Here is a 15,749-nt window from a genome sequence, read left to right on the forward strand (position 1 = left end):
GTGCTAGTTTATTAAGGGCCAAACCTGCTGTTTCTGAAATGGCAATAAATGAATAAAACTGCACTGGCATGAAATTGGGACAGGGAGTGTAGGCATCTGCTCAGAGTCTGTTCTGCTTGAGAACTGACAATCATCAGGACAAGGTGAAAATAGAAATTGTTGTTTCATATGTCTTCCAATCCCCCCGCCTAGGATGAAGAACAGGACCCATTACTCAACACCTTCGGCCAACTCAAGGAAGCACTCAACAACATAAAAGGTATGAAATAAAATGACACAGGAACCAAAATTTACTAATTATTTAAAATGTGGAAGATTTGATGTAAAGAGTACTAGATAGAAAACTATATACAAACATGAATTGATTTTGAATCCATAACTACAACATTTAATTTTAAATTCAAATTAAACAGGCTCTTATGTGTGGGCTTCAACTGAGAACAATGTTAAATTGTATACAGGGTGGTGGGTAGGGCTGTAACTAATGATTGTTTGTAATCGATTTAATTGAACGATTATTTTTTTTTAAACAACTGATAAATTAGATTAAATATTCAAAGTATAAATAAGCAAAACAAGCACTAGGTTTTGTTTAGTTGTGTAGGGATGCAGCAAGCTAACAGACTTGACAAAAAAGAGACACATGCATAACAAGTGTTTCAGCAAAGTGTTTGCTGAAAACTACTTACTCTAAAGCTTAGTTCTTGTGCCTTGCGGCCATGCTGAAGCCTGTACCTGCAGTTAGGTAGGTGAGATGTGTGCAACACCCTGTCACTAGTTCATCACAGGACCACATGTAGCATATATAAAAACAAGAATACATAAGAAAATACACAAGAACAAGAATTTTGTACAATAATACTGAATGAAATTCTTTTAAAGCATTAAAGCAAAGGTTAGACGTCTGCTTTTAGTTGTGATGGTTAGAGTTAGGATAGGGGGCTACAGAATGTATTATGTCAATCTTTGATGTGTGTGTGTGTGTGTGTGTGTACACTTCTCAAAAAGATAAAGACAACACTACAATAACCCTTCCGGACCTGAATGAATGAAATATTTTTATTCACTACTTTGTTTTCATAGTTGAATGCACAACAAAATGGCACAGAAAATTATGAAATTATGAAAATCAGAATTATTAACCCATGGAGGTCTGGATTTGGACTTACTTACAACTGAAGTGGAAAAACACACTACAGGCTGATCCAACTTTGATGTAATGTCCTTCAAACAAGTCAGAATAATACTGTGTGTGTGGGGGGGTGGCCTCCACATGCTTTTATGACTTCGCCACAACTTCTGGGCATGCTCCTGATGAGGTGACAGATGGTCTCCTGAGGAATCTCCTCCCGTACCTGGACTAAAGCATTTGCCAACTCCTGGACAATGTGTGGTGCAACGTGGCGTTGGTAGATGAAGCAAAACGTGATGTCTAAGATTTGCTTATTTGGATTCAGATCTGGGGAACGGGTGGGCCAATTCATAGGATCAATGCCTTCGTCTTGCAGGAACTGCTGAAGCATTTCAGGCACGTGAGGTCTAGCATTGAATATGATATCAATCCAACAATGGGGAAATCTGTGTTTTCAGCAGCAATTTGACAGGACAAAAGAAAAAGTAAACCACAACAGAAATCCATTGTGGAAAAAACAAACAGTAATCCTTGAGTTTCCACCATGCTGCAGACTACCACATCCGACACACAGTCCCACAACCTCTTAAACTGTGGCCTGCCTGTGAGGTAGTTGATGGTCTAGCAGACGGATGTTGGTTGACACCTGCCACCTCCAGCTTCCTCCTCAGCAGTTATGGCTGGATGGTATTGAAAGCACTGGAGAAGTCAAAAAACATTTTTTCCTGGCCTTTGTCCTCCTCAACTCCTTTCTAACCTTGTTCAGAGTGAGGCAGACGGTGGGCGGTGGCTGGTCTGGAGCTGATGGTTTGTTGGGCTTCCTTTGATTCGGTTGGACTGCGTGGCGCTGAGGTGGAAACAGCTGCAGCTGGGAGGAGATGCCTGGACTGGAGAGGTGTGAAGAGGGGGCCGTGTGGATGGAGGATAGGGACTGGGCCGAATCAAATCTGTTAAAGAACAGGTTTAGTTAATTTGTTCTGGCTTGGTCACCCGTGTCCTGGCGACCATTTCCAGCCCCCACATGGCCTGAGATGTGTTTCACTTCCCTCCTCACATCACTCAAGTTGTTCTGCTCCACGCGATGCTCCAGCTTCTGTTCTGTATCTGTCTTTGCCCCTTCTGATTTTATGCTTTAAGTCCGACTGTACTCTGCACAGCTCCTACTTGTGTCCTGAGGGGAAAGGCCTTCTTCTTCTCATTTAGAAGGGCCTTGCGCTCAGTGGTCACCCACCCAAGGGAAGCGCCTTACAATGCATGGAGGGTTTCTCCCCAAAGCCAGCGCACTCTGAGAATGACACCGAGGATTGGTGAGCATCAAAGCCACTATCCAAGATGAAACAACTAAGCTCCATGAATACATCAGGAAGATGGCCCCAACTGATGACGTGCTTAACCATTAACCATTCAGGGTGGGTTCCATCCAGTAGTAGCTTGTTCATTTGTGCTTCCAGGAGATCATGGAGTTAGGTTAGCTTCTTTAACCAGTGGGCACAGATCATGTCAAGCCCTGGTGCTGTCCAGTTCTTCATACCGAATACCCTCTTTGCCATTGTGATGGTCACTGGATCTTGTTTAAGGCGGTCGCTGTGGTCTTTTCTCAGTTCCACCGGCCACTGAATTACTGTTATGCAAGCCTCCTTCTCCCATATGCCTTTCCAGTATTCTTCAGTCTCCACCCTTGGTGGGTCTTCTTTCGTGTTCCTTCCCACTATGAGTAAGAATTGGATGGCTCAGTGGCGGACATCCTGTTTTTTCTTCTAGTTTTAACTTCTCTGGTGTATCTCTTCACCCGGGTAGCCAGGGCTGTGAGCCTTTGCTTGGCAGTCTTCAGAGCCTCAGGTATGGTCATGTTACTGTACGTCTTAGGTAGGTAGTACTTCTTTGTCTGAATTCCGTAAATAGTTGGCTATCTTCTCTCCATGTTTCCTTGATCTTAGACTCCAACCTCTGTTTCCATGGTGGATACTGCACCTCAGGGCTTGTGTTGATCTTATAGCCAAGTACCTCAAGGATTATAGTTGCTGTGCTGTATATGAGCTGATTGATCTCAGTGATGGTCATAGTTGGTATTGTTTGTAGTGCTGGATTCACATCATCTAGCAGACTTTCAGAAGGTGCTACACTTATTCTTGGTAACCAGACCCGGGTGTTCCAGGTGTCTATCTTAGCCATGATCTTCATTTTTAGGTCACTCTCATTAAGCTTTGTTATTATTAGGGCTTGGAAGCCAATCTCTGATTTTGGTGTAGGATGATGATATTTATTTCACAAAATAAACTCATTTAACAGGCCTGGACAAAATGATGGTACAGTTGTAGCACTTTAAATCGGCCACCTTTTTTACGGCAGTACGGTTGCGCAACGGGTGCGTCCCCGACTAAGAATTTTTAATCCTGCAGCAAGGTGAAAAAAATCAGGGTACTAGTCTTGTTTTAACCACCAGGTGGCGCAAAGTTGAGAGGTCCGACGGTTCATTTCTATCTGTTTCTGCACAGATAAAAATCTGTTAAGTGGTGATTATTAGGCACAAAAAACGATGTCATGTTTAATGTATCAATAAATGTAGAGTAGTTCATTTTTAAATATTTTAGATTATTAAGGGTCTTTGCTCGCTAGTGCGCGCTAGTGTTTGTTGTCAATTGCCGAAGCTGCTGATGTCTTTACACAGTTCTGAGCCGAGAGACATAGTCCCTCCTCCAGCCAATCCAATACGACAATATAAGTATAACAACATAAAATAGGAATCTATATTTATTCATCAATCTGTGTTATAAATGTATTTTATATGTATCTCTGTACTTGTCTTCTGGTTTGTTGGTCATGAAGAAAAAATACAAAACAAACTGGATTTTCGTTTTTCTTGATGAGTGACAAACGGAATTCAAGTGTTGTTTTTTTTTCGATACGAGGCACAGAGTTGGATTTAAAGCTGATTTTTCGTTTTGAGAAAAAAGAAGAGAACGAAAAAATAAGTCATTCTCTCATTATAGCAGCTTTTAAGTTGGTGGAGAAACCAAACTCTTAAAATTTACTCAGACCGCAATGACCTATGGTTTGCTCTGACTCTGAATGAAAGGTAAGAGCCTGAATGACAGATGATGTGTCCAGACAGAGCATAACTTTTTTTTTTTCTTGTTCTGTCCAGCAGCTTAACAAGCAGCATAACTTACGCTGAATGCCATTTTGTGATGGACAGCTTTGCTTTAACAAGAGTATATATAAAATATATATACTCTTCTTGATTTTGGTTTATTTAATGGTTTATTTAGCTAATCCAAAATATGTGTGATGTTGCTGTGTTGGTGGACAGGTTAATTTTCTGCTTTAGGGTGTGTGTGGGGGAGAGGGGGGTAAGGGGTGCAACCAGCTGCTGAAACCAAGCAAATCTGTTAAGTAAACAATTGGAGCAAAAAAAAAAAAAGAAGCAGGGATGTACCTTAGGCTAACACATTCATAACTAAACAACTGTTGTACCTAGGTTTACCTTGGAGATTAATACTAATACCAATAATAGTGTTAAGGTATGTGCACATACTCATACAAACATATACATATCATATACATACACATGTGCATTGTTATACATATCCCATACTACTTAATAAAAGTCATGACATAGAACACCACAATTTCCATATTCACACATTATTGATATTGGTAGTGATAAGTATCAGTAATACTTACAGTTGGATTTGGCAAGTGTCCCACTACAAGGTTAGTAAGGCTGTAGCTTAATATTATTCACCCAAAGGGTGAGGCAGACGTTGGTGCATGAACAATGCCACTTGTGGAAGCCAGGGTGATGTGAGGGGCTCGGCCACTACGCCCATCCAACAAGCAGAGGAAGGAATCCTAGCAGCCAGGGAGCCCACACACCTTCAGTTCCAGGAGGGCAGGTGTTGTGACCCAAGCCGCCCACACAGAGCCCCCCAGGCAGAGCTGTAGCAGCCACAGAGACAGCACCCGAGGTCAGAGTGGGCCACCGTGGATCAACGCTGTCCGCCCCATGAAAACCAGGAACAAACACTCCCCCCGGTGGGAGGGTCGGCCTGAAAGAGTGGAGCCCAAGGACCAACGGTTCGTAGGGAGCCCGCCAGAAGATGCCCCCGCGCCCAGAATGGGGCCCACCACCCCTACACGGCCTGTTCTCATCCCCTGGCACCAAACCGGCCTGCAGCACAAGGCCAGCAATTGGTGGAGGTCAGCAGAACAGAGACCACCCAAGCAGACGATCATTGCACCCCGGGCGGAAAACCCGACCCCCACACTCCAACCGCACCACACGCCTACAAACTCACACAAACACAGACGCATACACCCACCCACGCGTACAACACACATCATCACATCAACACACTTACACACACCATAAACTCTCTCACAACAAACGAGTCAATCATACGTCAACCAATGCACTCTCAGATACATTCTCACACCCACACCATTCACTTGGTCACATTCGTGGGGAGGGTAGGTCTCCGACCTGCCGTCCACGTGGCCCCAGGCAGGGACCGCAGCTCCTCCTGAGCCCCGCCCAACTCCCCCAACCCGGGGGAAGCAGAGGGCAGCGGAAAAGGCACCCCAGAACCCTGCAACCCAGCTTGGACGTGAGTGTGTGGAACTAAAGTGCACTGAAGGTGGGTGACTCCTCCAGGAACACGACCGCTGGCTGACGGTGTCCCCCCCGGACAGTGCCCCCCCTCACCCTAAATGTCTTTTTGCAGTTAAAACTGGGTGGTGATCTCTCCACCAGGGCCAGTGGGCGAGGCCACAACTGGCCTCAGCCCCAGTGAAAAAGCCCATCCCCGGGCTTAAATGTATGTGTATGTGGCTAAGTATGAGGAACCTTTGGGACCGTTAAGACAGAGCATAACAAGAAATGTATGCATATGCAAATGCAGGCAACGAGAGAATCTGGGAAGTGGTGTCACCGTCTGAAGCAGACAATGATGTGATGTTCCAACTATTTGGTGCTGTAGATAGGCAGATGACTTGGATCAAGTTGTCAATGCGCACTAGTGCTTGTTCAGTTCTTCAGTTGCTGAAGTTGCTGCTGTCTTTATACAGTATGTCCTCGTGTTTAAGTACTGTCGGGTGTGTCGGGTCCGTGTACGTTCTAGGTTTAATTTCCCCATCAGAGTAAAAGCTTTGGAAAACGAGACAGCGTTTTCTGGTTTTGCGTTTTTTCCTCAAAACGAGAAAATAGAAAACGGCTTTTAATCCATTTATTTGTCTGGTTTTGAAAACACACTCTTCAGCTTGTTTATTTGTTTTTACCACAATGCTTTGATTAAATGCCGTTTGTCACTTTTATAAAGAGAAACGAGAAACTGTTTATGTACGTTGTAACAGTTTGATTTCCCCCTCCAGAATAAAAGCTAGGAAAACAAGAAAACAAGTCGTTTCAGAATATTTTAGAACCGGAGGACCTGTTAATGTGTCTGGACGTGCCGGTAACACAGCACGTGGTTGTTTAGGTTGGCTGTCATGGCAAAGTAGTCAGGACCACAGCTCCCAGTAAGTCCAGTAACTTAGTATTGTAACGAGAGACCCCCCCACCACACACGCTGTAAGGTTTGCTCTGGCGTCTACGCACGTTAGACGCCAGACGCGTGGCCTAAGAAAGTGAGACTCTTATTTTGATACACAGTACAAAGACGACAGGAAGCCAGTGCTCAAGGGCAACTTAAGTAGGATTGGATATGGATTTATATTTTCCTTACATATTAAAATACAAAGAACATCCGTTTTCTTGTTTTTCTTGATATAAGCAAAAAACAGAATTTAATCACAGCACAGTGCTAACAATGAACAATAAACGAGCTGAAAAAGGTGTTTTCAAAACAAGACCCAGAATTGGATTTGAAGCCGTTTCTCGTTTTGAGGAAAAAAACGGAAAATGAATAAACAAGTCGTTTGCAGCAAGTTGTTTGTTCTACATATATTGATTCTGCATGAGTAATAAGGACTGTTTTACACTTATATAGCCGAAGACAAAACTCAAAAGGAGATTGGACAATTTGCTCAGATGCACCTAGTCTGTGGAACACTCTCCCAGAGCACACGAGAACGCCACAGACTGTGGACGCTTCATAAAACTTATTTATTTACCGGAGCTTTCAAAGTCGGCAAAATCCAGAGTCGCTCAGATTTATTTGCAATCTGATTTTCCCGCAGCAATAATATCATAATAAAATCGAACGCTGTACGTGGGAGCACGCACTCGGTCCGTCTAAGCATACAGTACAGCTGCTTATTTCGTTTTGAACTGCCATAACTTGGAAATACTACTATACCAAATACTACAATTATCTGCTAAATAATACAGACAGCCAGCCCTATTAATCATTTCTTATTATCTTGTAGGCCAAAATATAAAAATGAGATAACGCTGATTGTTCAGTAATTACAACTTCTGCTTCCACCTAGATTCGAACCCGGGATTTTCAAATTGCTTTTTTCCAAAAAAAAAAATTTTCAAACCTGAAACAACTGGAGCAGCTTGTTCATGAGAAGTGGGCCAAAATACCTCTTGAGAGGCGCAGACGTCTGATTGACAGTTACAGAAATAATTTGAAAACAGTGATTTACTCAAAAGGATGTGCAACAAACTATTAAGTTAGGGGTACCATAATTTTTGTCCAAGCCTGTTCCATGAGTTTTGTTTTTTTTTTTTTTTTTTTTTCATCATTTCGTTGAAGCGTGGTTAAAAAGTGATGTCTGACTTGCTTTGGTTAACATTCATAATTTATTTTATTTATTATTATATTATTACTTTTGTCAGAAAGTTATTTCTGTGACCATTGAGTTTTTCATTCATTGACCGAAGGGTACCAACAATTTTGTGTGCGTTAATATGAGAAGCATTCAGTAACAAATAGTATATTGCACATTTTTATTTTAAAGGAGACTGATCATATTGCTTTTCACACTAAAGAATATTGGGCTTCAATGTCTCAATAAGGTGTCAATGTGTGTCTCAAGCGTAGCTGCTCGCCACACCTCTATGCGGAAGCAAATGCCTTTTTTCCTTTTTCTTTTTTTTTTGCTTGACGACCTATCACGCGGCTAGATTATGATAGGTGGCATTTGTGCAGCAGTGTGTAAGCCACCGTAATTCTAAACAAAGGAAGATGACACAACACCACGCGACACAACACAGACCTCGAGAGGGATAAATGCGTTCAGTTCTTTTGGTAGTGGAGTCAGAGCACATTTGTTTGATTCAGAACCTGACCCTGAAGCTGGTGAACAGGCTGCAGAATTCATTAGACTTCGACTGATGCAAGATGTGTGTCAATGGTAATATTGCAATTACTTCAACTTATTTGATTTATATAATTTGTAAAGCAACAGCAGTTGCTAATGCTAAGGCTTATGCTAAATGGTCTGTGCAGCTTGAATGTTCATAACACGACTTACCTGAAAAACTCTGATTAATAGAAAACACTGCTTTGGCTTACATTATGCATATAAACATTTAACACTAGATCGACTAAAGGCTGTACATATAGCCGCATACCACTAACACAGGCCGGGTGTTCAAGTGATGGCACCCTATTATAGGAGGTAGGATGAGTGGGCTTGCTGACCCTGCTCCTGCTTGAAAAGCTGAACATCGCTGAGCTTCCACACTTGTTGAGCCCAGGACCCTGGCAGATGCTGGAGGGTCAGAGCAGGTCCTGCTGATCTGCATCGGTTCCCTATCAGCAGCTGATAACGGACCCTGTGTTGGCAATGGGTCGTAGTTTGCTCCTGCCTCACATGTTTATTTCCACCAACTATATTGTAGCTCTCCATTTCTCTCTCACACATTGAAGATTTGACCGCAGGAAAAATTGCTAATAGCAGTAAAGTCAAATCAACTTCCAGCTCTCGTGATTCAGTAAAATGTAAAAACAAAAAACGTTTTCAACTTGGAAAGTGTTTTAAAATGCAATATTTTGATTCTTAATGAAACAAATTGTCAGGAAATTATTCATTTCATTTTGAATGTGGTAATGAAAAAATAAGCAAATTTTTCTATCTTTGATTTCCAGCGAAAAATCAATTGAACGACAGGTACAGGTTCAGTGCAGCATTTGCAATTACGTGTTGTATATGAGTAACAAAATTTTGTGTCTACATGAAAGTGGCTGGTCAACTTTTTAAGAACATGGCTGTAGCGCTGCAATGCCTTTATGTGGTACGGGTGAAAGGGGAACACAGGTCTTTGTCCTGTGTTCCTCTGTCTTTGTCCCACAGTCAGCGCTTACCTTTGCGATGGGATGTGGATGACCCCGCCCACTTTCATTCACCAGATGGACATAAAAGGGGGAATAATGAAATAATGGAATGTAAAGTAAAAAGCATTGAGTTTTGTTTCTACATGAAAACGAGCAGAACGACATCTGTGTATGTGTCACGGTATAATAAATAAACAAACGAACTTTGTAAATAAACGAAAATGTTTTAATCCACATTTGTTATAACTACATGGTTGTACTCGGTCCTCTCTTTTTGTGATTGTTGGTGACATTTACAGTGCAAACCATATGTGAACTTTTTTTTTCTGTAAATAAATAAAGCCTCATAACATTTGAGAAGGATCTCTCTTTTTATTGCTTCCTTCAGGGAGACCGCTACAATGACACTCATCCGTCTATGTTCCAAACTTAAAGCAGTCCAACAGTGTAACCGTGGATGTCACCCATTGACACCCATTACTCTCAGGTAACTGTTCAGCCTTGCATGCGGGATCAGGGTCAGTGAGCCGATGCATCCCACCCACCATAGTGCATCAGTGATGGCCCTCTTTACGTAACAAAAGTAGCTGTTCACAGATGATTCAGGGTGTCAGCTAGCCAAGCCGATTAGTCAAGTCAAGTCAAGTCAACTTTATTTATAAAGCACTTTTAAAACAGCAGACTGACCAAAGTGCTTAACAGTTTAAAATAAAATAGAGTAAAAGAATATAACATAAAAAAGGGCAATCAAAATGTCATTTCCAACGTAACATTTAAATAAAATTAAAAATTTTAAAGAACTAAAAGGAATAAAATACAATAAAATTGTTAAAGCCAACTTCTCATACTGGGTCAAAAGCCAAGGAGAAGAAATGAGTTTTGAGCTTTGATTTAAAAACAGTCAGTGAGGGGGCCTGTCTAACTTGCAGTGGCAATGCAATCCACAACTTAGGACCTACAACCGCAAATGCCCTGTCTCCCCTGAGCTTCCGTTGTGTCTTTGGCACATACAGAAGCAGCTGGTCAGCTGATCTGAGCGACCGAGAGGGGGAGTGCACACATAGCAGCTCAGAAAGGTAGGGAGGGCCAAGACCATTTAAAGACTTAAAAATAAATAAAAGAATTTTAAAATGAGTGCAGTAAGGCTAAAACCGGGGTAATGTGCTCTCTCTTGCGAGTTCCACTCAGCAAGCGAGCAGCAGCATTTTGTACCAGCTGAAGACGGGACATGAACGATTGAGACACACCAAATTACAAAGAATTACAGTAATCCAGCCTAGTCGTAACTGGATCTCTTTCTCAAAGTGCTTTTTTGACAAAAATTGTTTAATTTTTGCCAGTTGTCTCAAGTGTAAAGAAGCTGGATTTTACCACTGCACTAACCTGCCTATCCAAACTAAAACCTCTGTCCACCTTAACACCCAGGTTTGTGACGGTAGGTTTAAAAAATAGTTGTAAAGGGCCCAGGTCTACAAGAGAGGACCCACTGTTGGCGCTCGGACCAAAGACGATGACCTCTGTCTTTTTCTTATTAAAATGGAGGAAGTTTAGAGCCATCCAGGCTCTTACTTCATCCAAACATGTCATCATGAGCCCATGGCAAAGCCATTCTTCTGTTTTACTGGTACATATATCTGGGTGTCATCAGCATAACATGGAAAGGGACAATTATACTTTCTAAGAATGGAGCCTGGGACCTTCTCCTCCCCAAACCAACGCTCTGCCACTGAACCACCAAGCGTGAAACTTCACAAGTATTACCTGGCTATGCCTCTGTATTCTGAAATGAACTTTCTATATTAACTGCAAGATATGAAGAAAAACTGGTGAAATGTAAGTGAGCTGAACATTTTACATTATCCCTGATTTGAGGCAAATAGTTCAAGTCTGGATTTAAATGTAAAATAACTAATTTCTAAAGGTTCCTTGAATCATCACAGTCTGAAGATTTTAGCAGCAGAAACAAAACTGGGGGTTAAGGAATAATCCTCAATAAAATAATGTAAATAATGTCTTTCCTACTTGGACCAACTATGAACTGGTTGCTGAAAGGCGTGACAGTAATACATTATAGACAAGAATAATAGCTTTATAACTAGTGTTAGGGGTGTGTCGTGTCTTTTAGAGTTCGCAATATTCCCAGCTGTATAAGGCTGCATGTGTCTTGCAGTATACCTCACACTGATAACCAGTTTTTATGCATAATCTGTGCTGTGTTAGTACGAAGGAACAAAAAGTGGTAAACTTGATTTTTTTTTGTTAATATGATTTAGAGAGTAATAACCCTAAACTATTTACTGTAAGTCAAGACATTTAGGCATCTTGTCATCGATTGAACGAAAGGTATACGGACCTAGTGACCTAGGTCCACTGAAGGAGGCAATGAAGGACATAGACAATACAATAAGACAGTTTCATATCTTTTTCAAATTGTGGCGAGGCTTTATTTATTTTCCAAAAAAAACAAGTTCACAAATGTTTTGCACTGTAATGTCACTTTCACCTTTATCACATAAAAGTCATCGCAGCGTGGTAGCCATGTTCCTACAAAGTTGACCAGCCACTTTCGACTATGACACATACACTGATATCGTTCAATGTAGTATTTTTTCAGCTGTGTGATATTTATAGGGGTTTCTTGCATGTATAGCCCTTTTCAAGTCACCCTACAACATCTCAAGGGGATTGAGATATGGACTTTGACTCGGCCATTCCAGGACTCTTCATTTCTTTGTTTTCAGCCAGTCCTTGCTTGATTTACAAGTATGTTGTGGGTCACTGTCATGTTGCATGGCCCAGTTCTGTTTCAGATTTGATTTCCTGACCGATGGTCTCACATTTTCTTCAAGCACCTTCTGATACTGTACACTGATACATGTACAGAGACTTGTACAGTCTCTTTCTGATTGGCATGCACTTTTACGTCAACAGTAGCCAGTACCTGCTGTAGTTCCTCGGACGACATTTTAGGCTATTTGGAGACCGCATTTTGTGGTCGGCTCTTGGAGTGAACATGCTAGGGTGACCAGACCTGGGCATGTTGGCAGTTGTTTTGAAAGCCTTCCAGTTGTAGACTGGAGGGACAGTGGAATGGCTGAGTTCAAAATATTTTGAGATCTTTTTAAATCCCTTACCAGACTCATAGGATACAACAACCTTTTTTCTAAAGGCTTCTGAAAGCTCTTTTGTTCTCACCATGGTGCTCACTCTCCCTTTAACAGTCAGGAGAACACCAAAATAAATGTTCAATAGGGCAAGCCTCATTCAGAATGTTAAATACCAATCTACCATTTATGTGCACCTGGTGTGATTTACGTGTAAGTTGAGCCATTTTAAGAGGGAATACATGTGAGGGTATCCTAACTTTTGAATCAGTTAGAATTTGCATTTTGTGAAATTACATTTTATAGAAAATCCCCTCTTCAGTTTCAGTTGCTTAGATATATTACTTTAATCTCTTTGTATTGTAACATTGATATTAAATATGTATAACCAAAAAGGATGCAAACATGTGAAAAAATTAAATAACCATAAGAAAGCCTGTGTATTTTTGTAACATGACTATACATTTCTGTTTGTCAAAAGTGTTGTTTTAGACATTTACTGGCAACACATTTAATGGCCTCACATGGCTAAAAGAAAGCAACAACAGCAAGCTCTGAGTTGACTGGCCACTGAACATTTGTTATTCTAGTTGTGTGTTGCCTGAGCCCTCTTATCCAACCCCCATTACTGCCCCAAGTTGGCTCTGAACACAATCCTGCTGTTGTATGTTGTCATGTCTTTGCTATGAGAGCCCCAGCAGCTCCCACAGCACAGTCGTAGATGCAACATTTGGAGCTGTATTGTCTGAGCCCCCACCAATACTGGTTTTCTCCAGGGAATGTCTCTGCTACTTAGAGATGGACAGGCACTGCTGGCTGAATCCACTACAGTGGTTAACCCTCCCCTCGCTTTTTGTCTCCCTGTAGCTCTTTTGCTTTAGCCCCTTAAATCACAAAAGAGTCTTGTTCCTCGTTTTCATTGAAGTTACTGTATTTGACCAGAATGCTAGTTTGGTATAATGTTGAATTTCTTTCAGCTTTTGTGTGAAATAATGAGTGCGTGTCAAGGATATTCTTTAGGCTTGGTTGTATCCTTAAGCCCAAACCACTTGTGCAGCCAGCCTGTCAAATAATACAGATGCCCTGATGAGACAGAATGGATCTGAAATAACCACAATAGAGCAGAATTTAATGCTTGACTGACAGATCAGCTTGTTTATTTTTTTAGCCTAGCTGTGTCTGAGAATCATACAATTTTAGGTTAGGAAGTGCTGTTTGTGGGATATGTTGCCTTGCTTTGAGCTTACACAGCAACCCAGCTGTCAGGCTAATGAAAGCAAGTGATTTCAGTCACTCTTGTGTGTCTCTGTTAATAACAATAGCTAACAAAGGAAATATGAATTAGTTCCCACAAGACCATGCAACCCCTTTTCTTGGCTGTCTCTGTTGCTTACTTTACTGGTTGAGCTTTTTGCTCTTCTGGCGGCTCTGTTCTCTTGATTACTAGTGTGAGTGACGGGACCATGTGCCACAGGGCTGGAGTGTAGAATGTATCATCTGCAATTTTAGTTGGGTAAATATAGCAGGGAGTCTTGTCAACCAGAGATGAATAGTTCTGGGAAAGGAAATGTTCTCTCTCTCCTAACCTTCGGAAAAATGCAAGGTCCTCTCTTCACTTTAACTCCTGAACAGCACACTTGAATGATGGTGGCAATGTTTTAAGCATTTGTGTTGCTTTACTCTCCATCTTGCTTAACCAGGCCATCAACTAAGGCCCGGAATAACCTTTTAGCCTTTTAATAATGCAAAGAATGATGTTTCAGAACAATCTTTAGTTTGTTTATGTATATAAACATAAATTTGGGGTTGAATCCTTCTCATCAAACAAATCTGTCTTGTTTAGTAAATCTGTTAATGTCTTGGACAACAGATGTAGCACATTGTTTTTTTTTCTTCTATAGTTTTATGCAATCATTGAACCTTAATGTTTCAATTCTTCTATTCCTGTCGAACTCCTCTGCTGCAGTGAAAGTCGGCACACAAAATCTGCTTTTAAATCCTTTCATTTATATTCATTCAAATACAAGTCTATCCCTGATCCCAAATACAAAGTCAGAGTAGCTTTTTGATTGACAAATGTCTTTCTGTTCTAACAGCAACTCAGAAGCGTGTGTGTGTGTGTGTGTGTGTGTGTGTGTGTGTGTGTGTGTGTGTGTGTGTGTGTGTGTGTGTGTGTGTGTGTGTGTGTGTGTGTGTGTGTGTGTGTGTGTGTGTGTGTGTGTGTGTGGACATGTTTTTCCTTCGACGTGGGGACCATAAACCATGTTTTTGCTTGCTTGACCCTCAAAAGCTTTTCTGAGGGACAAGATGTGATTTTAGGGCTGTGGTTAGAATTGAGTTTTGCTTCAGATTAGAGCAAAGATTAGACATCTGCCTTTATTTGTGATGGTTAGGGTAAGGGGCTAGAAAAGGCATTATGTCAATGGGAAGTCCCCACGTTGATGACAAACGTGTGTGTGTGTGTGTGTGTGTGTGTGTGTGTGTGTGTGTGTGTGTGTGTGTGTTCCATCTCAGTCCCCAGCTGTGGTCTTTGGAGGCTATAGCCTAGCCCAGCTATAGCATTTGGGAACTTGATGTGGCCTTTTACCCCCCTTGTTTCACCTCCATGCCAAATGATCTTCACACATATATCACTGGCAATTGAACTGGTAGAAGGCAGCTGGCAAATACCATTGAATAGGAACAATAATTTGTGTCGTTAAACCACTTATGCAAATATGTTTACTCATGAAGGCATTCTGAGCAAAAAGAATTTGCCTCACATGTGGTCTTGGCGTCATATAGCTTTATGCATGAGATTATAGGTAAGGATCTCAGTGTTGCTCTTGGTTTTATTTTTATGACATTGCCAAAAGATAATAGATTGAGTAGGCAGAGTTGTCACATTTATGTCTTGTCGCATAAAAAAGTGCATATTATTGAGTGAGTGTTAACCCTGTAGCAGGAAGTTCTTTAAAATTATTAGCCAAGTGTACACATTTACTAGGATAAGCATGCACATGTCATTGATAGATTCATTTTTGTAAATTGTTTATTAAATGTTTCTGAACTCTTTAGAAATTGGTACTCATAGAACTCTGTTTCTCTCCCTTCCCAGACAGACTGCTGTCTAGTTCCAGTTAGTAAATCTGTTTCTGTTAACTTTGTCCTAACTGGGGACTGACAGGCAGGGCTTAGGTTCATTGTGAAAAGGGGATGCAACTGTTGTCCTCTTTCAGACACTCTCAACAATGTGCTGAGTGGAGGAAGGGTCCCGGCATAGGGCTATTAATCATGTCGGTCAAAGCT

At 41.4% G+C, this 15,749-nt stretch overlaps 1 protein-coding gene across 4 annotated transcripts in view; it reads left to right on the forward strand.

Annotated features, from left to right (window-relative positions):
- The window catches only part of gbf1 (golgi brefeldin A resistant guanine nucleotide exchange factor 1), a 96,966-nt gene that overhangs the window by 3,255 nt on the left and 77,962 nt on the right, over nt 1-15,749 (forward strand). For all 4 annotated transcript variants that reach the window (XM_029127614.2, XM_029127615.2, XM_029127616.2 and 1 more), the window contains exon 3: nt 193-259. In XM_029127614.2, coding sequence (XP_028983447.1) covers nt 193-259 — 67 coding nt within the window. The remainder of the gene's footprint in view (nt 1-192; nt 260-15,749) is intronic.

This window comes from Betta splendens, chromosome 15 (assembly GCF_900634795.4).
Source record: "Betta splendens chromosome 15, fBetSpl5.4, whole genome shotgun sequence".
NCBI classification, from domain to species: Eukaryota; Metazoa; Chordata; class Actinopteri; order Anabantiformes; family Osphronemidae; genus Betta; species Betta splendens.